This window comes from Ixodes scapularis, unplaced genomic scaffold (assembly GCF_016920785.2).
Source record: "Ixodes scapularis isolate PalLabHiFi unplaced genomic scaffold, ASM1692078v2 PGA_scaffold1__304_contigs__length_218370807, whole genome shotgun sequence".
NCBI classification, from domain to species: Eukaryota; Metazoa; Arthropoda; class Arachnida; order Ixodida; family Ixodidae; genus Ixodes; species Ixodes scapularis.
In genome coordinates, this window is record NW_024609846.1 from 207,804,121 (window position 1) to 207,829,357 (window position 25,237).

The 25,237-nt window shown below is 47.3% G+C and overlaps 1 protein-coding gene across 1 annotated transcript in view; it reads right to left on the reverse strand.

Annotated features, from left to right (window-relative positions):
* Nucleotides 1-24,932, reverse strand: part of LOC120838642 (monocarboxylate transporter 12-B-like) — a 40,719-nt gene extending 15,787 nt beyond the window's left edge. Inside the window, exon 1 of the mRNA XM_042290458.1 lies at nt 24,698-24,932. Within this exon, the coding sequence (XP_042146392.1) occupies nt 24,698-24,932 (235 nt within the window). The remainder of the gene's footprint in view (nt 1-24,697) is intronic.
* Nucleotides 24,933-25,237: the final 305 nt, after the last annotated feature.

Genomic DNA, 25,237 nt, shown 5'->3' on the forward strand with positions numbered 1-25,237 from the left:
ATATAAAATGCGTGGACAGAAACACTACATGCGCTTCAGCTCGAACACATTTAGCGCCACTGAAAAGTGTTTCGCTCATTACTTCTATTATGATGTTTAAACTATCACCCAATAAAAAGAGTATACCAAAATAACCCCCAATAACTTTGAGTATCAGAGCGAATCTGCAAGCTTTCATTTTCTGCATGACAGAACTGGAGAATAAACGCCATTTTCACAAACAAAAGCAATAACACCGTAAAACAGTAAACAAATTGTCACCCAAACTCAATTTTATTATTTATCACAGCCATCTTAATCTTCCTTGGAGCGTTTAGCTTGGTTACATAGTGGAATTATATCAAATATGCTGGTTACGTCCCCGGCTATTTGAAACATCTTTTTGCGATTCCGCTAAACCATATTTGTTAGAGTAGCGGCGCGTATACAGGTACATAATTTTTTTTTTATGTCTTATGCACTCACGCCTAAGAGTGCAACCTGTCACCACAATTCACTTGACGTGTGAAACCAAACCGTTTAAGTCAGATATCACTATAATGAAAGTGTGGAAGCACTTGAGCAGCTTCGACGAAATAATACTTCAGCTCGCATAAGCGTTAACAGACGCTGACTGAATGAAAGAGGACATGTATGATATGGATATGAATTCCTCTATACTATATTGTTCTCACAATGCAGCACAATTCAGCATGTCACGATGGTTGTTCCAGAGAGCCCCGTCCGGTATTTTTACAGCTGATTTGCCTGATTTAGTCATTGGTTAAAAATTGCCGAATATACGTCAACCTAAGAGTGCTGTGCCATTCTGGTCTTTATTCTTTCTGCATGACGCAACATTATCTAATGCGAACGCACCCTTTGAGTAGGCGGAAAGTTCTTAATTCCTTGGGGGGGGGGGGGGGAAGGGGAAGGGAGGGGCGAGGGGGAGCTTGGCTTCATCTGCCCCCCCCCCCCCCCCCCCCCCACACGCACACATAGAAAAATATATATATATATATACCCACTACCCCGCATCGACGACACTCTGGACCGGCTGCGCCACTGTCGATATTTCTCATCGATGGACCTGAAGAGCGGCTATTGGCAGATTGAAGTCGACGAACGGGACCGTGAGAAGACAGCCTTTGTCACGCCGGATGGACTTTACGAGTTTAAGGTGATGCCCTTCGGACTATGCACGGCGCCAGCAACTTTCCAGCGTGTCATGGACACCGTACTGGCAGGGCTGAAGTGGCAGAGCTGTCTCGTCTACCTTGACGACGTCGTAGTATTTTCAACTGACTTCGACGAGCACTTGTGACGACTCCGCGCTGTTCTCCAAGCCATCCAACCAGAAACTCCCATCAGCGTGGCAGCCCTCGAGGAACTGACGCTAACCTACGCCGCAGTGGTCCGACGAGCGCCACCAGCCCCTCGTCCGTACATGGCGCCTCCCCGACGTGAACCTCCATCGCAGCAGTAATCCCGACGCCAGGAAGATCGGGCGCACGTACGCCCACAATAAGCTGCGCCAAGGAAGCCCGACGTGTGGAGGACGGCCGAACGACGCCCGTTGCGCTACCACTGCGGGGAAGCCGACCATATCTACCGCCATTGCCCTACCGGCAAATAGGGCTGCGCGGGTTCCACCCGAGCGACAGACGCCCACGCTACGGTGAGCGACCACAGGAGATTGAAGAGCATCTTCGACGACCTCAGTCTCCTCCGCCTGCACCTCGCCGTGGGTTCGGGTCGCCGTCGCCAGTACGTCCAGCCTCGCCGATGCACCGACCTCGTCGTGAGAGCCTGTCGCCCATTTCTCGTCGAGAAAACTAAGTGCGGCAACGCCTGGAGGCGGCGTTGCTGAAGACGACCGGCGCAAAGAGCCTTCAAGAACGACGGAGCGCTCCCACTCTCCCGACGTTACGCAGAACAACGACGCCCCTGCATCGGTGTCCAACAATCTAAACGTTATTATCGACGGCCATGACGCATCGGCACTCATGGACACCGGAGACGACTACTCGGCCTTGAGTGGGAGGCTCTCTCGCCGCCTTCAAAAAGTGACGACACGTGGGAAGGGCCCCAGATACGAACTGCTGGAGGACACCTCATTACGCCTGTCGGAAGGTGCACTGCTCGGGTTGGAATCCACGGTAAGACGTGCCCTGTCAAGTTCGTCATTCTGTAAGACTGTGCGAGGGACGTTATCCTCGGTATGGACTTACTCTGCGAGTATTGCGCCGTCATCGACCTGGGAACGAACCGGCTGACGCTACGAAAACCTACTCCACCACCGGAGGAACACAAAGCGACGTCATCCGCGGTCCGAGTCCTCGCGAACCACGTAAACTTGCCACCGCGGTCGAGTGTTTTCGTACTCGTCGGGATCGATGAAGCTTTCTGCGGCGAAGTTCTTCTCGAGGGAAGCTTTCATTTTCTCCTGGGAAGAGGAATAGGCGTCGCAAGAGGGGTAGCTGGACTTCAGAATGGGCGGGCTGTGGTCCTGGTGACAAACTTCCGAAATGAAACGCAACACCTCATGAAAGGTGTAGCCGTGGGTCACATCGAGGAACTCCAGAACTCCGCCCAAATCGTCGCGATTACAGAAGAGTCCCCTCCACCCGAGCAAGACAGTACGTCGCCAGCGCAGGTCGACATCGACCCTAAGCTTCCGGGTCCGAAACGACGGCAGCTTACTAAACTCCTCGCCGAATACCGCGACTGCTTTGCGACGTCTTCGAAGGTGCGCCAAACTGCCGTGGCGAAGCACCGCATTGTTACCGAGGACGACGTGCGCCCTGTGCATCCATCGCCGTACAGAGCCTCCGCTAAAGAAAGGGAGCTGATCCAGGAGCAAGTTCAAGAGATGCTGAACGACGACATAATCCAACCTTCAAGCAGTTCGTGGGCCTCTCCAGTCGTGCTGGTTAAGAAGAAGGACGGAACGCTTAGGTTCTGCGTGGACTACCGACAGCTGAACGCGGTGACGAAGACGTCTACCCACTACCCCGCACCTCCACCAAAATGTCACAAATAACAATGGATGAGGCAATGATAACTGAAGAAACTAAACGTTTAATGAAGCGAACTTGTGCCCAAAACAAAAAGGGAACAGAATAAAACAGCAGAGTGTCGCGTGCGTCGATGCCGGCGAAACCGCAGGATCGAGCTGGGGCGAGACTGACACTGGCTTGCCACGCGGAGCCCCTTTTGTACACGCGTGGGCTTCTGGAACATTCGGCATAGAACATGCTGACCTCGAATCGGCCAAGACGGTTCTCGAATTTACCAGACCATCACATTAATGAGTCAACTAAAATGTGCAGCCGCTGCCAGGAATCGAACCCTGGCCTTCTGCGTGGAAGGCAAGCGCGATAACCGTTCGGCCACGGGCGCGCTGTCTATTTGGCCAGCTGCGTGCGCGGCCTTAGTTCAAGTCCGCAAGGCGGCGAATGACCTTGTAGAGTCGCAAAGTACCGTTTAAGCAGTTTCTCATTGAGGCCGCGGCGACGGATGGGCGTCTCACCCACACCCTGGGACATTCTGACCTTGAATCGGCAAAACGGTTCTCGGATTTATCAGACCATCACATTACAGGGTCAACAAAATGTGCAGCCGCTGCCAGGAATCAAACCCTGGCCTTCTGCGTGGAAGGCAAGCGCGATAACTGTTGGGCCACGGGCGCGCTGCCTACTTAGCCAGGGGCACGCGCAGCATTACACTCCCCCCCCCCCCCCTTAAAAAGTGCATCGCCCCGATGCACCACAACTCAAAACAAAGCAAATAAAAGAACGGCAAACTAAAGAGTCATTTAGAACACATAGTCCTATCGGGCGTAGTACGGCTTCAGGCACGCGACGTGGACGTCTTCAGGTCGTGGTGGGCGGCGTGATGATGTTCTTGTTCCGTCGGGCATCACTTCATAGTTCAGCTCCCCGAGGCGACGAAGTACCTTGTATGGCCCAAAGTACCGTTTAAGCTGTTTCTCACTGAGGCAGCGGCGACGGATGGGTGTCCACACCCACACGGCCACACCTCTACGTCCATTCGTAGCAGGGCGGTCTCGGCGGAGACAGCCCTGCTACACCATGTGTTCTTTTCAGTTTTTTCTTTTTTTTTTTTTTTATAAAGATCATTTTGTTGATTTGCATCGACGGACGTCTTTCCTGACCCCCACAGGATAAGCATGTTGATGGCATGATACCTCAACAAATGTCTGCTTTTGTGACCCTATAAATCAGCTATCATTGTAGTTGTGATCAGTGAATTCCGTGGTTCAAGCGCACTGACCGTAATCAATTGTTTCAACGTTTGGAAAAAGAAAATGTGGCTTACAAAACGTATTATGTCGTCCACTTCCGTAGGCTGCAAGTCCGCAGAGTTGCCACTGTCATCGTTCGCAACTACTTCCAATGGCTTTCAAAGGAATTTCCAGCACTAGTCTTTATCGTATTTGCTAATACTACGTAGGGTCTTCGAGCAGGACTGCGCGAATAGTCAGAAAATTGTAACCACTCACCAGCTCTGGTCAGTTAGTGACCAAAGCTAGTGAGTGGATAACTTTTTATTTATCCGCAGGGCGACAGCTGTCGAAATGTGCGGTGCACAGACGAGATTAATGAGGTGCACCCAGAGGTTCCGGAGGTGATGGTACTCGCTTTTTCGAGGAGCTCAGGAGAGGGGAAGGGCAGGTAGGGAGAGCCCGGCATCGCTCTGCCGCCCCCCCCCCCCCCCCCCCCCGGGAAATTTCCTGGGGGAGGAGGGGAGGAGGGCACCTAGCCCGCCCCTCCCCCCCCCCCCTTGTCGGCGCCGATGACCCCTTGTCATGGCGGTGAACGACTCGTCCTATTTTACAGCTGCATAAACACCGTGCGATATTACAGCGGGAGCAATAATTACACAGTAATTATTGCTCCCGCTGTAATGTGTGTCGCTGCTGTGTCTGCGCAACCTCCTTCTGCCTATATATCAACGGAAACATTTGTAAACCTTCAAATGCTTCCGTTAATATATAGGCAAAAGTAGGGTGCGCACACACAGGAGCCTTGGGATGATAACAATTAAGAAAAAACATTTAATGGCGAAAAACGTCACACACACAAAAGAAAGAGTAAAGTATACCGGAAACAAAGTTGTCTCAGTTTACAAGAACAATGAAGGCTAAACAAAAGAACGCTAGATGCGCGGAGAGTACACTTAAAAAGGACGGAATAAAAGTCAAAGTTAAACACAAAACCTTACAACTGCTGCACTTGTCAATCTTGCCTCACTTCCAACATATATGCGGTGCAGCCTGACCCCATGGGGAAGAGGGGTTCCCTAAATTCCTTGGAAGACGGACCCTTTCCGACATTTGCTAGCTGAAATGACGTGCCACGTCACTGCCGCAACTCGGAACTAGCATGGGCCTTAAATCAGCAGTGGCTGTCGTCTACCCAGTTCAGCGAATCAACCAGTAAAATAGAGAGCTGGTCAAAAAATGAGTCCGCCGAAACCAGTGGCCGGGACGGTCTTCCGGGTAGGCGAAGGTGGCGGGCTCGATACCCCGCTCCTCGCCCAATTTTTCGCCGGCTCAGAAGGCGACAACGACATAAGAGAAAAACACAAAAAACAAACACAGCAAACTGCGCTACATTTCGTAACAAAATACGAAACATATTTTACAACGGCAGCACTATTTTTCACCCAGAAGTAGACAGATAAAGGGGCAGTAGAATGCAAAAGAATAAATAAAGCCTGGAATACAATCTTGATATCAACCTCACAATATAAATGTAAAGTTATAACTCACTATTTCACATAAAAAATGTGCCCTTTTTTGTTGTTTTTAAAACGGTGTATTAAGTCACAGTCCTGCATCGTTTCTAAGAGTCTTAATGTTTGTTTCATCAAGTATTAGGTAAGTTTTTTCTTGACAAGGGCATGCTTTACGAGCCATGTAGGAGATTGTATTATGTAGTACTAGAAAAATTCAGTTTAAAATTACGAGCAGGTCATGTCTAATATCACTGCAACTATGAACTGAAAGCTTAGCTGGAATAGTTGAAAAATTCTCCAGACACCCCTTTAAAGAAAACTGCATTATATGATCAAAACGCTCATGCTTTTCAAAAGCGTATCTTTTTATAAAAAAAATTACTATTTTAATGTTTTAATTAGTTGTTATTCCCCAAAACGAATATAATACAAGATGAGCATGCACTCTAGTATTTGCAGGTTAAGAAAAGCAAGAAGTTCTCTGCTCGCAAAAATCGTCGATTTCCTCCTCTCCATCATTCGCTCTGCTAAAGTAAAAGAAGTGTAAAGCTTTGTAGGTGGAGCTTGCACAGCTCTTCTTAACCTGACACAGATTATAAAAAATTTAAGTGGCGTCTTAACCAGTTTGTAAAACGTAGTGTTGTCTTGTATCAAGCTCCGATATATTTAGAGGTGCCTAATTTTCATTTGTAAGTGGTTTATTTTCAGATCGCTTCTCAAAGATATTTTAAAAAAAAGTCCTGAGCGGAAAGGATTCAATGACATAGTTTTGTATTTCATAATTATATCGTAATCATCGGGCTTACTTAGAGGTTTAAAATTACGTGTTTGTTTTGGTAACATATAACTGGAGTGGATTTCAATCCGGCGACTACGACAGTTCATTCCGCCACGCATTAACTGTAAATTAAAGACGCAGATACGTGCCACAATATTTTTAACAAAAAAAAACATTTTAGCCCCCTCATGCAACACGCCGAAGAAGAAACGCGACGTCTATGTTGCCATTTGCATGGCGCACCAAGCCCTCTTTGTGCCAGGCATACATGCCTGGCGCACATTAAACATTTTCTTTTTTATTTAATTGGCCTCCATGTCCGTCAACAAGGTGCTCACACGAGCTTCATTAGCCAGCACAGAAAACAATGTCTGGTGTTGGAGGTACACGTACTGTCTCAATATTATAGGGAGCACCAATTGCTGCAATCTACGGATGTTGTCCCGCATATCAGTAGGCTAAAAATGTGATTTGACCATCAAACATGTATGTCCTGTGCCACTGATCATAGTGAAATATCATGCAAAGGGCCACAGCGCAGAGTGTTTCTTTAGGTCTCAACATTTTACGAGTCTCGTTATTCAACGAGCTACTTCCGTAGATTTCTGCAATGGGGTCTCTCGACTGCATTGAAATGAAGTAGACGATAATTTCCCTTCCGCGGAGTATATTTTAACAAGATCCGAAATTCAATGTTATTAGCACATTCATGGCCACTGTAGAAATATTATATTAATCTTAAGGCTAACCCAACAAATATTGCATGCCATCTGATAACAGAAATTTCCATGTCTGCTGTCAGCTTCAGTGCTTGAGGGTATGGTGACGAACGACACAGCTCTGCATCCAGATCATCACTCGCTCTCGTAATGTTGGCCGCAGCGTGGCCGAAATGCCTGACAGGCTGTTTCTTTCTTTCATTCAGTTCTTGCTGCTGCCTCTCGGAAAATCTACTGATACTGCTGGGAACGATCGTCGATTCAGGATCGTCATCGTCGCCCCGCGAGAAAGTTGCGCGCCGGCAGGGCCACTTCCATCGTCTTGGTGTGACTCGACCATTGCTGCCTGCAACCACCAGGAGCCATGGGATACCGGGCGGCCACGTGAAGCACCGACGCTGCCGTCCGAGGCTGTTAGTGCTCGCGAGTCTCGCTCACTACTTCAGTGGGCAGGCTGGCAGCAGCGTGGCCCCAAATGCCTCACAAGTTGTTCCTCTTTTTCCTTCATCTACGTCCTATTTCCTATTGCCGTTGTCGTCACTCAAACAACCGTGTTTTTTTTTTTTTCCGGCTGTTGTTTGCTTACACCACTTGCAGTCTTGTTCTACGACATCAGACACATTTTTCGATCGCGTATCTGTTGTGTCGACATTGAACCAAGCCCTGGATTTATGAACGCAAAACACGTGCTTCAGTTTGAGCAAATGTTAACACTGTTGAACGAACTTAATCTTCGGTCACAAAATTTCCAGACAGGACAAGAAGAGCTAAAGAAATATGTTGGTGAAATAAAACAAACCCAGAAAGCAATTGAAAACGAAGTCGCAAATATCGCGAAAATATTTACCTGCATTAGACGCAAAGCGGAAACTACTAAGAGCGCAATTGAAGCACTAAAACAAGAAAATAAAGGTAAAAAAAAAAACGTGAATGTCACATTACTTTTACGACTCAAGGAAATGGAGGAACAACCAGGCGAAATAATTTGCACTTTCATGGGATTCCAGACGCTGCATCCGAAACGTGGTCACAAGCAAAAAAAAAACTGTTCTTGAGTTAGTTTGATAGAAGTGTAACAGAACCGACTTGAATCACGTCGTCATTTGACATTTAGCGGGCCTATAGATTGGGAGAGTCTTTTTTTAATATATGCAGGCCTGTTATAATCTCGTTTTTATAATTCAAAACAAAGGAACAAGTACACGTTTGGCCATGATTAAACTAATTGAATTGTAAAGTCTCGAAACACCATGCTCCAGCTTAATTATAGCAAAATACGGCAAGTGTTACTTTTAAGAGCTCGAAATGAACCACCTCTCGTAGCTGCGTCGTCAGCGTGGCTCCTGTGCGACGCCGCAGCGTGCGTCAAACTCGCAGGGTATGCTCCCCCCTACTGAAAAAAAAACAAAAAAACATTTGAACTTTTTACGGGTGGCAAACTGGTCGACCCGTTTGGATCAAACGTGATCATGGGATACGGGTGCCCGTTCGATACGGGTGCCCATTGGACCAGGCACGTGACCACACATTTGAAAGCGTCATTCGGATGGGCAAATTATTCACTAGCTCTAAATGGGTATCGTCTGGAAGGTTGGGTATCTTAAACTTATTCAAGACGTCCCGAAACTCATAAACATATTTATAACGTGGAGGAAACACGTAGAAAAAATGTTCTCGTGCAGGTGCTTGCAAATGGACAGGAAAACAGATACAAAAGATTGTTTTTAGTTCTCCTAGATGTTTATTACAACTTATTCCGTAGATAAGTACAAATGTGCAAGCGGTCAGTGAAATGTCAAGAGGCACTATAAGCTTTTATACAACTCAGAAGATTGCAAAGCAAACAAGAACCGAGGTAATTTCAGACTATAATGGTAGACTTTGGGGGGAATTATTCTCCCGGCTGTCGCGAGAATAGGCGCTGCATAATTCTGTAGATAATCTAGAAGAGTACGCGTAGAAGAACGGTCAGTCGTTGCCAACAAGTAGGTTGCAGTGCACTTACCATAATAATAGTGGACTTGAAAGACGTATCCCAAGCTATATGTCCACACGGTCAAAAAAGCAGCACAACCACACAAAGACGAGAAGGAAGGCTCCTTGAAGTTCCAACACGATGCGGTGCACAAGCTGTCCTTTTCCGAACCCAACCAAACCGCAAGATTGCCTGACTTCTTTGGAGAATCCGTTGTTGCCGATATACGCGTAGGACTTTTAGAACACTGATAGCTTTGGTGCACATCCAATACGTTGTCGAGAGACATCCTAATAACACCGCAGGGAAAGGCGGCAGGTCGAAGCAGGTAGGACAAACGAAGTTCGAACTTCAACGGACAGCAAGCAGACAAAAAAAGAAAAGCTGCTGCTAACGCGCGCGTTGCCGAATCTCGGAGGTTATTCTTATAAGCGTGTAGCGTGCTTTCCTCTGCCTCGGGTCACGTGACAGAGCTGACCAGAGATGTGTGTAAAACATATATACGATACGTGTTTGTGTAATGCTGAGCTGTATATATTTGTACAAAGTGGTATTGTCTGTGTAAACAGAGATCTGTGTTTGTTGAATGCAAAGCTGTACATATTTGTTCAGGGTGCAATAAATATTATTTCAACAAAAAAAATTGTCGAATGTCATTTATGAGTGGAATCCGAGTTCGCACCTCAATTATCATTGTAGAAATACTAAAATAATCCAAACCAACTTTGTTCAAGGCCAGCATGGTCTATTAAGAATATTGTTGAATATTCACAAAGTAATAAAAAAATTATTCTCAACTTTCTTAATATTTTTTTTTGTTCCCTTGGGCTGTTGCAAAGCACCATCTATTCGCAATTCGAAAATAGCGAGAAATGGATCACTCGGTTAAATAATCTTATATCTAATACACAGAACCCCACTCCCGATATCAGAATTTTGTGCCAGCCAGACATTACCGAAACCAACACTTTGGAAAATTCACGACATACCGAGCTCGCAAAAATAGGGTCGTTTACTCAAGGTGCCTTCGCAGGCGCTTTAGCGATAATCATAGTAGCAAATACTTTGGGGAGCAGTATATGACAATACATTGTTGTGCCTGCTAAACGTGCTTCTCGTGTCGACATAGTTCCTTAATATTAGTTGCCCCGTACTGCTTTGAAGTGCGATTACGACTAACCACACTTATTAGAGCAGCTTTCAAAACCACCCGTACAAATTTCGATACTCGCTGATCGAGCTACATGCGTGCGGTTTATACAACAGTGTAACAAGTATGTAGCGCCCCCCCCCCCCCCTCCAGTCCGCCCGTCTGCGGCCGTCAGGCTCGGCGGGCAACATTGATCATCGCGCCCAATAAACGCCGTTGAGCGCACGCCGCTCCAGTCAGTCATCGTTCACCCTCACAACCAGGCTGCGTGTCGTCTTTTCTCAGCGGGTGCTTCGGCCCCCTTCGTCCACGCCCTAGAAGGATCGTGACACTGGCGACGAGGAACCGTGGCACTGGAGGCCACCAACATGCACGGTTCGGCCCACGCCGCCGAGAGAGTCGGAACACCGCCCACCGCTCCTGTCGCCATGCTGCTGTACGGGAGGCTTGAGCCGTTCGAGGGAGATGGGTCCGCCTGGCCAGTCTACGAAGAACAGGTCCACGTGTTATTCCGGGCGAACGACACGCCCGAGTCGAAGCAACGGGACATCTTCTTGGCCAGCTGCGGGACCCGCGTCTTCAGTCTCCTGCTCGACCTCCTCAAGCCGGCCACGCCGCACGTTAAAACACTGGGTGAGCTGCTCGCTACGCTGCGCTCGCACTTCAGCCCGGCGCCGTCCACGCTGATGGAGCGGTTCCGATTCAACAACCGGAGCCGCCGGGACGGGGAGACCCTCCGGCAGTTCGTCGCTGCGCTACGAGGGTTAGCGAACCCCTGCGCCTTCGGCGACCAGTTGGACTCGCTACTCCGGGACCGGTTCGTCTGCGGCATCAACAACCCCGCCATGCAGACGCGACTCCTGGAGCTCCCCGACCCCTCACTGGACGACGCGGTGAAGGCAGCGCAGGCGATGGAAGCCGCAGCAATGGACGCCAGCGAAATTGCGCGTGCGGCCGGCTCCCCATCGACGGAAGCGGAGGTAAACAAGATGGCGACAAGGAGCGGCGCCTGCAGCCGCTGCGGTGCTGCCCACTCCCCTCACAGTGCCAGTTCGTCCAAGCACAATGCTTCACGTGCGGGAGAACTGGGCACCTCGCACGTGTCTGTCGAGGGGGGAGGACGAGCGGCGGCCAGCAGCAGCAGCAGCAGCCTGGTTCAAGCCCGGGTTCCAGCCAAGCCCGCGGCCAGGGTAGCCGTCGCAAGAGAACGCAGTGGGGACGAGCGGCACCAGCTTCGGGTACCTCCTCAGCCAGGGTCCACGTCGTGGCCGAGGAACCGCAGATTTTCGACGTGTGGCACACCAATAGACTTTCATCGTCTGTGACACCTTACTTGGTGCCAGTCGAAGTCTGCGGCCACCCCATCACCATGGAGCTCGACACAGGGGCCAGCGTGTCGGTCATGCCCGGGAAGCTGTTCAAGCAGACCTTCCCTGGCGTGTCCATCGAGGCGTCTGACGTCATGCTGCGCAGCTACTCCGGGCAGCTTTCCCAGGTCCAGGGTCGGGCCCAAGTCAGCGTTCGCCTTGGCGACAGGGAGGCACTCCTTCCCCTTTACTTAACCAAGGGGTCGTCGTCGACGCTGCTGGGCCGGAACTGGATTCACTCGCTGGGTGTTCGGCTGCCGGAGTACCAAGAAGCTGCGCTGCAATTGGTGAAGGACGTCCCGAGCCTCCTGACAGACTTCCAGTCCCTGTTCCAGCTGGGGGTGGGCACCTTCGCCGGCACGACGGTTGGCATCCACGTACCCGAGGGAGCCCGGCTTCGGTTCTTCAAGCCGCGTCCGCTGCCGTTCGCCCTGAAGGACGGGGTCACCCAGGAGCTGCAACGGCTGCAGCGAGAGGGTATCCTGGTGCCCGTCAAGACCTCCGAGCGGGCCGCACCGATTGTTCCAGTCCTCAAGCGAGACGGCCGCGTCAGGATCTGCGGGGACTTCAAGGTCACCATCAACCCCGTCGCTACCGTCGAGAAGTACCCGCTGCCTCGGATAGAAGATCTCTGGTCGGCTCTGTCCGGGGGACAGAAGTTCTCTAAGCTCGACCTTCGAGATGCCTACCAGCAGCTGGTGCTCAAGGATGCCGCCCGGAAGTATGTCACCATTTCAACAACCATGGGACTCTTCCAGTGCACGCGCCTACCGTTTGGCGTGGCCTCAGCCCCAGCCATCTTCCAGAGAGAGATGGATAACCTCTTCAGGGGCATGAGGCACGTGGCGGTGTACTTGGACGACATCCTGGTTACCGGTACCGACGACGGGGACCACCTGCAGAACCTGCGCAAAGTCCTGACACGACTACAGGACGCCGGTCTCAAGCTGAGGCTGGACAAGTGCGTGTTCCTGACCCCCAGCGTGGAGTACCTGGGACACATCATCTCCCAGGCCGGCCTGGCCCCGGCACCCCGCAAGATCGAGGCCGTGCTCAAGGCGCCGAAGCCCAAGAGCAAGAAGGAGCTTCAGAGCTACCTCGGCCTCATTAACTTCTACAGGAGGTTCCTGCCCAACCTGTCGACGCATCTGGAGCCGCTGCATCGCCTGCTTCGTGATGGGCAGCAGTGGGCCTTGAAGAAGGAGCAGGACTTGGCCTTCCAGCACAGCAAGGTGTTGGTCGTTAAGGCTCCAGTGCTGGTGCACTTCGACCCGGCCAAGCCTGTAGTCCTCACTGTGGATGCGTCGCCGTACAAGGTAGGAGCCGTCCTGTCGCACCGGGGTCAGGATGGTTAGGAACACCCTGTGGCGTTTGCTTCTCGTCGACTACATGCGGCAGAGCAACCCTACAGCCAGCTCGACAAGGAAGGCTTGGCCCTCATCTTCGGGGTCCAGCGCTTCCACCAGTACCTGTGGGGCCGGCAATTCGAGGCGGTCACGGACCACAAGCCGCTGCTGGGGCTGGTGGGACCTGACAAGGCAGTCCCAGTGCAAGCCTTGCCTCGTGTGGTACGCTGGGCCTTGACGCTGGCGGCCTACAGCTACAAGCTGGTCTACCGCCCTGGGAAGGACCTCGGACCTGCCGACACCCTGAGCCGCCTGCCCCTGCCGGAGGTGCCTGCTGCCGCTCCAGAGCCAGCTGACGTGCTCCTGCTGGAGCGGGCCTACCCAGGGGTGCTCACCAGGACTGCGGTAGCGCAGGCGACCAGCCGGGACCCGGTCCTTTCTCAGGTGGTGAAGGCGGTTGCCCGAGGGAAGGAGCTGCGCCACCAGGCGTACAGCCACAAGACCGCCGAGCTGAGCTTGGAGCAGGGCTGCCTGCTGTGGGGTTCCAGGGTGGTGATTCCACAAAGTCTCCGGGCCAAGGTCCTGCAGTTGCTGCATGCGGGGCATCCTGGTGTGGAAAAGATCAAGATGGTGGCACGGTCGCACGTTTGGTGGCCTGGCTTGGACCAGGACATCGTGCACCAGGTGCAAGGCTGCCAGGTCTGCCAAGAGAACCAGCAAGCCTCGCGCCACGTGGAGACCACCCCCTGGCCGTTCCCACAGAGGCCGTGGTCCCACTTGCAATGGGAACTATGCGGGACCCTTCAAAGGCCACTACTTCCTGGTGGTAGTGGATGCCTTATCGAAGTGCGTGGAGGCACTGCCAGTCACCACTCCATCGGCAAGCGCGACCATTGCGGCTCTGCGGCATGTCTTCGCGGCGCAGGGATTGCCGGACATTATTGTGTCCGACAATGGTCCAGCTTTCGCTAGCGCCGAGTACCTGGACTGGCTGCAGAGGAATCGGATCCGCCGGATGCTGGTTCCACCGTACCACCCCGCTTCCAATGGTGCAGCTGACCGGGTGGTCCAGACCATCAAGGACAAGCTCAAAAAGAGACAGCCCGGGGATTTCCGGACGCAGGTGGCCCGGGTACTGTTCCAGTACCGGTGTACACCCCATGACGTCACTGGCCGTGCCCCCTGCGAGCTTCCGCTGGGCCTGATGGTCAAGACCCCCCTGGACGTCTTGCATCCAGACCTCCGGTCCACGGCGCTCCTGAAGCAGCTGAAGCAGAAGCTGGCTGCTGACCGAGGGTGCCGTCCCGGGCCTTTGCCGGAGCCGAGAGCGTCGGTGTACGCCAGAAACTTCCGTCCTGGCACACCGTGGTCTGCCGGGCATGTGGTTTCACCAGCGAGTGCCTCGTCGCTGTTCGTCCGCATGCCCGACGGGACCACCTGGCACCGGCACGCCGACCATGTCAGGCCTCGCTCCAGGACCTGGCTTGCACCCTCGGCCGTCGCTTCGGAGGACCAGCCCGCAGGGGGACCAACGACAGCACCAGTCGTTGGTTTTGAAAGAAGTTCGGCCGGTAGTAAAATATCCCGTAGCGAGAGATGGCGCTACTCGCCATCCGATCGTAAAGGGGAAAACCGCAATGCCGTGACACATCCACCCATTCAAAGTGCGCAAAACCTGTCGTCCCCGAGGCCATTGCATTCGCGGGGAGTGTGCTGTATTCCCACTGGTAAAGTACACGCGCTTTCCTCCTCTCTTCGGATTGCCACAGGAAGCTTACCGCGACGCCGCGTTTGCAGCCTCGAAAAGCAGGCGAATTGCACGCATTTCAGCACCTTGAACGATGACAATGGTGCCGGCTTGCTCGCTCGGCTTGCGCCCGAGAGAAAAACTCACCCAGCGTGAGCTCGTAATTTGACTGCTGCAACGGCGGGCCTCAGCTAGCAATGCTCGATGTTCGTGCAGCCACGTGTTCTCGCGTTACCTTCGCTGAGTCTTGAATTGAGCTGAAACGGAGTCTAGAAGTATATTCTTTCACACGGTCGCGTCCTCTGCGGGAGATTCGAGCTGAGTAAATAATTTGAGGCAACAAAGAACGCCAAAGTTTTAAAGTTCTGTCAAAATATCTGCTCGCCAACGTCGCACGTTTACGTAAAAAAAAAATGTTTATTGCAGTTGGAGCGAACATCCGCGCAATCAAAACATAAATATCCTTACTTGCATTACGCGGAAGATTGTAAATCGATAAACCGGCGCTCCCGGCTCTCCGGAAACAGGCTGCCACGGCTGAAATAGGCGTGCCCATGTCGCCGACCTGTACGTTCAGTATCAAACGGACTCCGGAGAGCCGTTTGATTACACCGGTACAGTTTGCCGGTCACCGGTCGCCCGTCTGTGCAACATGGTCACCAGTTTGAGCAAACGTGCGACAACTTTGCCCAAACATGTGGCCCATTTGTCCAGACGAGCGACCCGCTTGCCAAAGGAGTGACCTATTTGCCCAAATAGGGGACCGTAATGGCTCATATGGGGGACCCCTTTGAGCCATACGGGCGACCCCTTTGACAAGCTGGTGACCGGTATGACCAAACTGTTAACGGTATGAACCCGTTTACTTTCATATGGGCGCCAGATTTTTTTTTTTTTTTTTTTTCAGTAGTGCCGTCACTGTGGCGGTCGACAGGGGGTGTTAGTAATTCGCTCTCGTCTAGCGTGTTCATTATTTTCACTAATATAAGGAGTCTAACAAAAAAAATTAAAATACGTGAAAATCGGGCTTTATGACTGATACCTTTGGTGCCAACAGTGTTGGTGTTGTGTTCACCAAAACTTGACTCTCGACAAAAAGCAGAGACGCCGACTTGCTTTTGGCAAACATAAAACTTCAAAACATTTCGACAAAACAGGGAACAACGTAGTGATCATTGAAGAAAAAGTGAGTAGGCAGGCGAGTTGGTTGATGTTACATATTTTTGAAAAACCGGAGACGACGGATGAAAAAGGGGACAACACACAAACATTTAGCGGGGAAACCGAGTTTGTATATAAGTCACGTGACATGAAGTCATGTGACTTCGTTTTCCTTGCTGAATTTAGCGGGGAAACTGAATTGGTGTTGAGGTCATGTGACGTCAATTTTCCCGCTAAACAATTTGTTCATAGTTGAAGCGACACGAAGTCATGTGACGCAATTTTCCCTGCTAAATATAGCGGTGAAACTGAATTGGTGTCGAGGTCATGTCACGTCCGTTTTGCCGCTGAATTTAGCGGGGAAACCGACTTTGTATGTAAGTCACGTGACATGAAGTCATGTGACATCGTTTTCCTTGTTGAATTTAGCGGGGAAACTGAATTGTTGTTGAGGTCATGTGACGTCCGTTTCGCCGCAGAATTTAGCGGGGAAACCGACTTCGTATATAAGTAACGTGACATGAAGTCATGTGACATCGTTTTCCTTGCTAAATTTAGCGGGGAAACTGAATTGGTGTTGAGGTCATGTGATGTCCATTTTGCCGCTGAATTTAGCGGGGAAACCGACTATGTATATATAAGTCACGTGACATCATGCAAAGGGGGACAGCGCTGACAGTTTCTTTAGGTCTCAACATCAGCGTCGTTATTCGCCGAGCCACTTTCGTAGATACTAGATTGTGTGTTGTTCCCTTTCTCGTCCGTCGTCTCCGGTTTTTCAGAAATGTGTAACAACGCAGTGACCGTGGCGAGCTAATCGCCATTAGTGACTATATCTCGTCTTTCTTTGTAAATATCAATATTTCTCTTGGAATCGTTTTCGTGGGTATCATCATTCCACATCATAGGCTAATTCTGGAATGCTTTTGTCGCCTTCCTTCATATGTTATTGACTTTGCTGGTAAACTGAGTGGCGTACTAAACACCGTTCTAATTCGGTTTTCTACACACCACTTCTCTTAATGGGTGATTTTAACCGCCCCAATATACTCTGGCGCTCGAATCCCCCTTCTCCTGATCCCTTCTCAGCAAAGAGTACAGACGTTTTGCGTGTGCTTGCCGAATTTCATTTATCACACTTATATTTGTCACCGACCAGAAAAGCCGCTACTACATCAAACATCTTACATCTTATTTTGACTACTGCTCCTGATCTTATTGGTTCCATTGCTCATTTTCCTTGTCTCAAAGACCACTCGTTGCTCTCATTCTCATTGACCGTTCCTTTGCCTTCTCGTAATACCTGAAAAAAGTTATTCGTAACTATACCAGGGACAAATTTGAAGCTATAATATTGAGGTAAATGATATCCTCGAACCATATTATCAGAATATTCGGGAGCAACGGGTGGGAATCAGTTTTACACTTTTAAAAGATAGCCTAATTTCGCTTATTAAAAAAACTACATTCCTTTGAAGACAATAATTGCAAGTTCTGAGTCTCAGTGCTTCAAAAGAGAACTCTAAAGATCAACTAAAAAAACAACATATTACAGTTGCCATGAAAACATTGATCATGTTCGCTTGCGCAGATATTCATTTGCTGCCGAGGAATACAAAAAAAAACGTAGAAAATGCAAAAAAAACTATTAAACAAACTGTGCAACCAATGCTACATGGTAGCCGATGAAATATTAGGAACATAATATCTTGCCACGTAGAGCCATTTATTACTTCACTCTTAACAAATCAAGAAACTCAGATAGATGTCTCTCTTTGTGCTTCCGTTTTTAATGAAGTATTCATCAAATTGTTCTACAACTCATCCAGCACTGCATATCTGCCTTATCTTGTTAACAGTATTTCATCTATGGGCAATATTATTACCTGTTGACTTTGAAAACTGGAGTGGATGAAATTAACTCTGTAATTACTAAATTAACTCTAATATTATTAAAATCAACAAATCAGTACTCCTTTTTCATTTTCGGGCGTATAACGCTCGCCCCATCTGTTCTGCCTGGCAACTTGAAAATTGGTAATGTTATTCACCTTCATAAGGCTGATAAAGGTGCTCTCCTCTCAAATACACACCTATTTCACTGACCAACATTCCTTGTAAAATTTTGAGCACCATATATTTACAACTTATTTGGTTTGTGGAATCTAACTCGTTTTAGAGCGCGGCTCTTAGACGCACGTTTCCGGCTCGAGCGGCGTCGGCGTCGCCGTCGGTGTAAACGCGCAGTGCATTATGGGTAAATTTCCCCGCCAAATCTAGCGGAAAAATTTCCCCGCTAAATCTAGCGGAAAAAGTTTCCCGCTAAATTTAGCGGGAAATTTTCCCCGCTACATTTAGCAGAACAATTTCCCCGCTAAATCTAGCGAAGAAATTTCCCCGCTAAATGTAGCTGAAAAATTTTCCCGCTAAAATTTCCCCGCTAAATTTAGCGGAAAAATTTTCCCTCCAAATCTAGCGGAAAAATTTCCCCGCTGAATCTAGCAGAAAACTTTTCCCGCTAAATTTCGCAGGACAATTTCCCCGCTAAAGCTAGCGGAAAAATTTTCCTGCTAAATGTAGCGGAAAATTTTCCTTGCTAAATTTAGTGGAAAAATTTCCCCGCTAAATCTAACAGAATAATTTTCCCGCTAAATTTAGCGGAATATTTCCCCACTAAATCTAGCGAAAAAATTTCCCGCTAAATATAGCGGAAAACTTTCCCCGCTAAAACTAGCGGAAAAATTTCCCCGCTAAATCTAGCGAAAAAATTTCCCCGCTGAATCTAGCGGGAAATTTTCCCCGCTAAATCTAGCGGAAAATTTTCCCAGCTAAATCTAGCGAAAATTTTTCCCCGCTAAATCTAACGAAAATTTTTCCCCGCTAAATCTAGCGGAAAAATTTTCCCGCTAAATTTAGCGGAAAAATGTTCCCGCTAAATCTAGCGGAAAAATTTTCCGCTAGATTTAGCGGGCAAAATTTTTCGCTAGACCTAGCGGGGAAATTTTACCGCTAGATTTGGAGGGAAAATATTTCCGCTAAATTTAGCGGGGAAATTTTCCCGGTAAATTTAGCGGGAAGTTTTCACCGCTAAATTTAGCAGAACAATTTCCCCGCTAAATCTAGCAAAAAAATATCCCCGCTAAACCTAGCGGAAAAATTTTCTTGCTAAATTTAGCGGGAAAATTTCCCTGCTAAAATTAGCGGGAAAATTTTCCCTCTAAATCTAGCGGAAAAATTTCCCCGCTGAATCTAGCAGAAAAATTTTCCCGCTAAATTTAGCAGGAAGATTTCCCCGCTAAAGCTAGCGGAAAAATTTTCCTGCTAAATGTAGCGGAAAAATTTCCCTGCTAAATGTAGTGGAAAAATTTCCCCGCTAAATCTAGCAGAAGAATTTTCCCGCTAAATTTAGCGGAATATTTCCCCGCTAAATCTAGCGGAAAAATTTTCCGCTAAATCTAGCGGAAAACGTTTCCCGCTAAAACGAGGAAAACTTTCACCGCTAAATCTAGTGAAAAAAAATTTCCCGCTGAATCTAGCGGGAACGTTTCCCCGCTAAATCTAGCGGAAAATTTTCCCCGCCAAATTAACGGAAAATTTTCCCGGCTAAATCTAGCGGAAAAATTTCCCCGCTAAATTTAGCGGAAAAATGTTCCCCCTAAATCTAGCGGAAAAATTTTCCGCTAGATTTAGCAGGCAAAATTTTCCGCCAGATCTAGCGGGGAAATTTTTCCGCTAGATTTAGCGGGGAAATTTTTCTGGGGGGTCACGTGACAACCCCAGGCCACCTGACCCGCAAAATCACGTGACCCCCCGAGGTCACGTGACCCCCACGTGACCTTAGGGAAGGGGTCACGTGACCCCACCAAGGTCACGTGACCTCAGGTCACGTGACCACACCCCAGGTCACGTGATCCCCGCCCCCGAGAACAGGTGACCCTCAGTACCCTTCCCTCCTCCTCCTCAAGAGCTGCGCTCTAATTCGGCGTTACAGGAAGTTGTAAACGCTTTCATTTTTTTCTTCTGCTTTTCAACATGGTTCTAGGAAAACATTATCTTGCGTAACGCGACTACTCTACCTTACAAATGATTTTCATGCTGCTTTTGATCAGAAACTCCAGATGGACTGCATTTTTTATGATTTTGCGAAAGCATTTAATAAGGTATCACATAAGATCTTTTTTTTTAATTAAAAAAGCATAATATTGATCGTAACGTGTTTAATCTGATAAAACTTTTTTTTTAACTGATCACACCAAACTTGTGCATTTCAATGGTATTAGCTCCTCTTTCACATCTTTTCCTCCGGAGCACACCAAGGGTTCGACCTAGGTTATTTACTTTATCTAATCTATATTAATGACTTACCGAGTATTGTTTTCTTTCAGATAAGATTGTTTGATGACAATTTTGCTATTTACCAAATAATATATAATGGCTCTGGTCTGGGTTTTATCTTAAATAGTGTATACTTTAGTCTGTCGAATTACGCATAACCAAGTGCAAACTAATGCCAATGTCCCCAAAAACCTGCTTTTAGTGCTACTTACAGGATTGGCAACACACCATTAGTATTTGTAGAATCTTACAAATACCTTAGTACAGTCCTAAGCTACGATCGTCCCTGGAACCTGCATGTCTCTCACATAATTACCCGTGCTAACAGGATGCTGAGTTATCTTAAACGTAACTTCTTTCAAACACCTTCATCTTTAAAGCTACTTCAAAATAAACCATTAGTCAGATCAAAGTATAAATCTGCAGCCTCCATCTGGGGTCCTGGAACAAATGATCTTACTAAATCACTTGAGGCTGTACAACATATTATATATACATAGGCGAAGTAGGGTAAATATAAAACAATGGACCGGGAAAAGTTAATAAGTCAAAGGTGCGTACTGTCGGAGTTAATAATACGAAGTTTATTCGTATTAGTAACTCCGACAGTACGCATCTTTTACCTATATATATATATATATATATATATATATATATATATATATATATATATATATATATATATATATATATATATATATATATATATACTGTAAACGATTTATTTTTCGCGGGCTCAATATTTCGCCATTTAGGTCAAAGCTGAAATTTTCGAATGATTCGCGGGTTCTAATTTTCGCGACGGGGTGGGATCTTCATATGGATCTTAATTTGTTTACGTTTTACCGTAATTTTTCGCGGGACCTATTTTGCGCGAATTGTTGGCGATTCGCGAAATTCGCGAAAATTAAGTCGATTACAGTATATATATATATATATATATATATATATATATATATATATATATATATATATATATATATATATATATATATATATATATCAGTGCCTTTCATTTTGATAAACTATCATCGTACTTCTAATGTTACTTCAATAAAAATAGGCTCGTATATCGCCGCAGAATCTCAAGCATCTGCCTATTTCGCAAAATATTCCAATACAACGCCATACTAAAATATCAACTAATAACACCAAAATTTTGTGTTTCTTCTCGCCTTGATCATCTTTAGGAGGTAGGCGTCCCATTTTGTCGCTATGACACATTTTACTCATCCTCCCTCAACAGTGTCGAATTACTGGAAGCATTTACTTTCATCAATCACACGAATTGTTGATAGGGCTATTTATTCCTCAAATGTTAGTAACTACATGTTTTCAAATGTGTAACCTTTGCTCATAATATTTATAGTGTTTCATTTATCACCACTCAGATCTGAATGTTTCTATACTCGGCGAAAACTTTTCTTGGCAATGCAGTGGAGGGTACAGGCACGTGTTTTCTATCCAATTTTGAGCGCTGGATAAGGCTGTGCGTGGGCTATCGCCAACTTCCTCTGCATTGCCAAGAAAAGTTGACGCCGAGTATAGGCCCCGGGGGTACAGTAGAATTAATAAATAACTTATGAATACCATTTTTAAAGAAATAGATTTCTTCATACAGAAATAATTATAAACAACACAATCAATGCCCTTTGTTTCTGTCTGGGGCTTAACAACGTAAAAAAGGCCGGGTGTCACTTGCCCCGAACATATTGAAACTCCGCAGCCAACTAGCCCATAAGAAACAAAAAGAAGGATCGCGAAGCAAGAAGCGCGAATAAGGCACACCCTCCCCTTCTTTAGCTGTCAGCGAGCAGAGCTTAAAAGTATAATTATTTGGACACTTTATATTGTGGACTGTGAGGAGCCATCGCGACCCAAGCAGATTATTTCTCGGAGAGCTTTCTGTCGCGATGTGTAGTCTAAGAATAAGATTTTGTGAACGATTTGGTCGCAAGTACATTCTCGTGACATTTTGGTAAGCCCCAAGACTTGTGGTAGTACTTGCTAGAAGCAGTTTACCGTATAAAAAAAGTTTCCGGAATAGACCCTTACGCGAATTTGGGCCACCCAATGACGGCGTTTTGAAACTACACGCGGGCACTGAGGTTAGCCACTCTCGGCCGTCATTGATGTGACGTGAGTGTTTGAAGCACTTGCGTTTCCGTCGCTGTTCTAAAGCTACTGGTAGGATGCCTCTTCATTGCTTCGTTTTATATCATTATACTCACACAGGAGTGAGTGATAAAAATGAAGGTTAAAAATTCTGTCTCCCGTATCACTTTAAACAGCACGATCCTACCGCTTTGAGTAAGAACAAATTACGTACGCAAACCGCACGTACACTACACACGGGGATCTAGAATGCGCTACTTTGAAAGGAAAAATATTCGTGGGATGTTGTTTGCATGGCAGGAAGTGCACTCTGGATATGTAGCTGTTCTACCGTGGTGTCGCAACAAAACCTTCGAAATATGCTTGCACGCACGCGCTCCTATACCACACGCACCCTTTGCTGAAGCGACGCTATTATCAGGCCGATAAATAATGTCAACAGCATCAAAACACTTTAGCTCGGGCATTATACAGGTGGACTCCGCTGTCTGTTAATATATTTCACTGTATCCCTGTTTGCTTTGTGAGGTTCCGTTGCGCGCAATAAACTGGTGATTGTCGTAAAACGTGACAAAGGCAAGGTCTTCGTTTACGAAAAGCACACAATTGGTGATATAGGATACACAAGCCACGAAACCATTAATATAGAGTACGCAACTCACGCAATCGTTAAAGAAAATTTTGGGTTTATCGACAAAGAGATGTCACCATTTCAACTGATCGCGGCTCGACATAGTTTTCGGTGATACAGGGATCCCAGGGAATAACGAAGCTCGAAACTCTATTACACCTGAAAAATGCAATGTGCTCAAATACCATGGGCAAATGAAACCTCATGCGCATTGTTCGTGCTCAGATCTCACTTTTTTACTTTAAAAAAGTATTACGTCATTCGGAAAATAAAAACAGCACGAAGACGGACAAAAGACAAGCAGAAGTACACATCCAAAGTGTTCTGTTTGCGTACTTTCTCTCGTCCTTCGTCCGCCTTTTTTCTGGTTTTACTTTCTTAGTTTAAAACGCATAAATCACGCCTGACACGCAATCGTAAACCAACGTTTTTAGATTCGTTTTTGCGGTGCATATAAAAAATAGTTTTTAATTTTCATACGTTAATGGCGTCCGTTGTGTGGCATTGGCCGTTTGCTTCCTGTGAGTTTGAAAAATACACGGCGTCGGAGCATTGCGAACGGTGTTCTTCTCATCGGTAAATGAGCACGACCAGTCTCGTAATTTGAGAGTCCTGTCCAATGTAGAACAAGCGGATCGCATAAGGTGTCAGATTTTCATAACTTAACCTCATTTGTCTGAATAGTCTGAAGGTATTTTGAACGTTTTCGATACAAAGGTGGGGCCTAATTTCGATAGCATACGCATTTCTTCTAAGGTGAATTCGGCGACTCCGGTGGTCAACACTGTTCTTCGCTACAATTTTTCAATAAAATCAAAATTGAAGACTTTGAATCACTTCAAACACTGTTATCAAACTATCACATCTTCCTACAACTAATTACTACACATTCTAACGACATCTGAGCTTTCCACGAACCCAGTGTACAATGTAAGCAGCGCGAAACACGTCATGCGTTTTTCTTAGCTGACGCCATGTTAAGGCTTTCATGCCCATGATCGACGTAGCTTGATTGTCTTTCATTCGTGTCATTCAGAGTGATACAGTGATACATCGTTTAAATTATTATTTTCGTCATACTCTGCGAACCCCTGTGTTAAAGCAAACAATTGAGGGTTGTAGTTATATTTCTTATTTTAACCCGTTTGCACGACATCGCTTACGTTCACATACAATTTGTGGCTTTTCCAGCTGCTACCCCGGGAAGCTTGTCAACGTTCTAGAAACTTCGAAGAACCTAATGCTCTGAGGCGAGCCCTTGTAACTACGATACCCCGATACAAAACTGTGTCCCGTCTTTAAACATACGACTTTTGCTTGAGATATTCCATGTACTAGACAAACGTTTCTACCTAACTCGAACCGCATATAACGAGACGAATAAAACGCTGAACTGAAAAGGTGATACTGGTGTAATTGATAATTCGTAATAATTGTAAATTTTTATATTTCGTTGTATACCTTTTAGACAGTTACTTCGATGGTACTTCTTGTTTAGGCGCATTCACGTTTCTCGCATTCTTAGTCTTTCACGCACCTACTTTATCGTGTAAGCTCAAATAATACCATATACCGGGTATTTCGGGATATATTTTAGTATTGTACGCGGAGAAAACATTTTCTTTTCTCACCTCCCATCGTGATGGCTGATATTTGTAGGCTGAGCGGCCACGACGCCTCTTCGCGAGTCACACCGAAGAAGTCCACAATTCCGACGTATAAAACGCCCATGACACGGACACTCAACGACGATGCCAGCATCACCCACGATAATAATGCGATCACGATCCAGCTCCAACGCGAATCAAGCCCGTGCTTGGGATCTCTCTTCATTCGCTCCACTTTGTCGGACCTGTACGAAGGCATTGTGAACCACTTTAGGCACAATCAAAAAATAACTTAAACTATGACCAAAGCTTAACACACGGTTTCATTGGGCCTATCCGCAAAAATACGCGCAGCTAATGTTTGTTCTGCCGTGATCCAGGAGAACCAGACACCCAAAACCTGCACAGCTGCATGATTTTATTTCGATTTCCGCTTTTCCGTTTTAGAGTGGAAAAAAAATTGCGCAGTGTAGGTGTTCGCCCGCCATCTGCTATTCAAGTAGATTCGAGGTACTGTACCTTGCTCGTTGTACTCTCAGTACGAGCGCACATTTAGTTCAATAA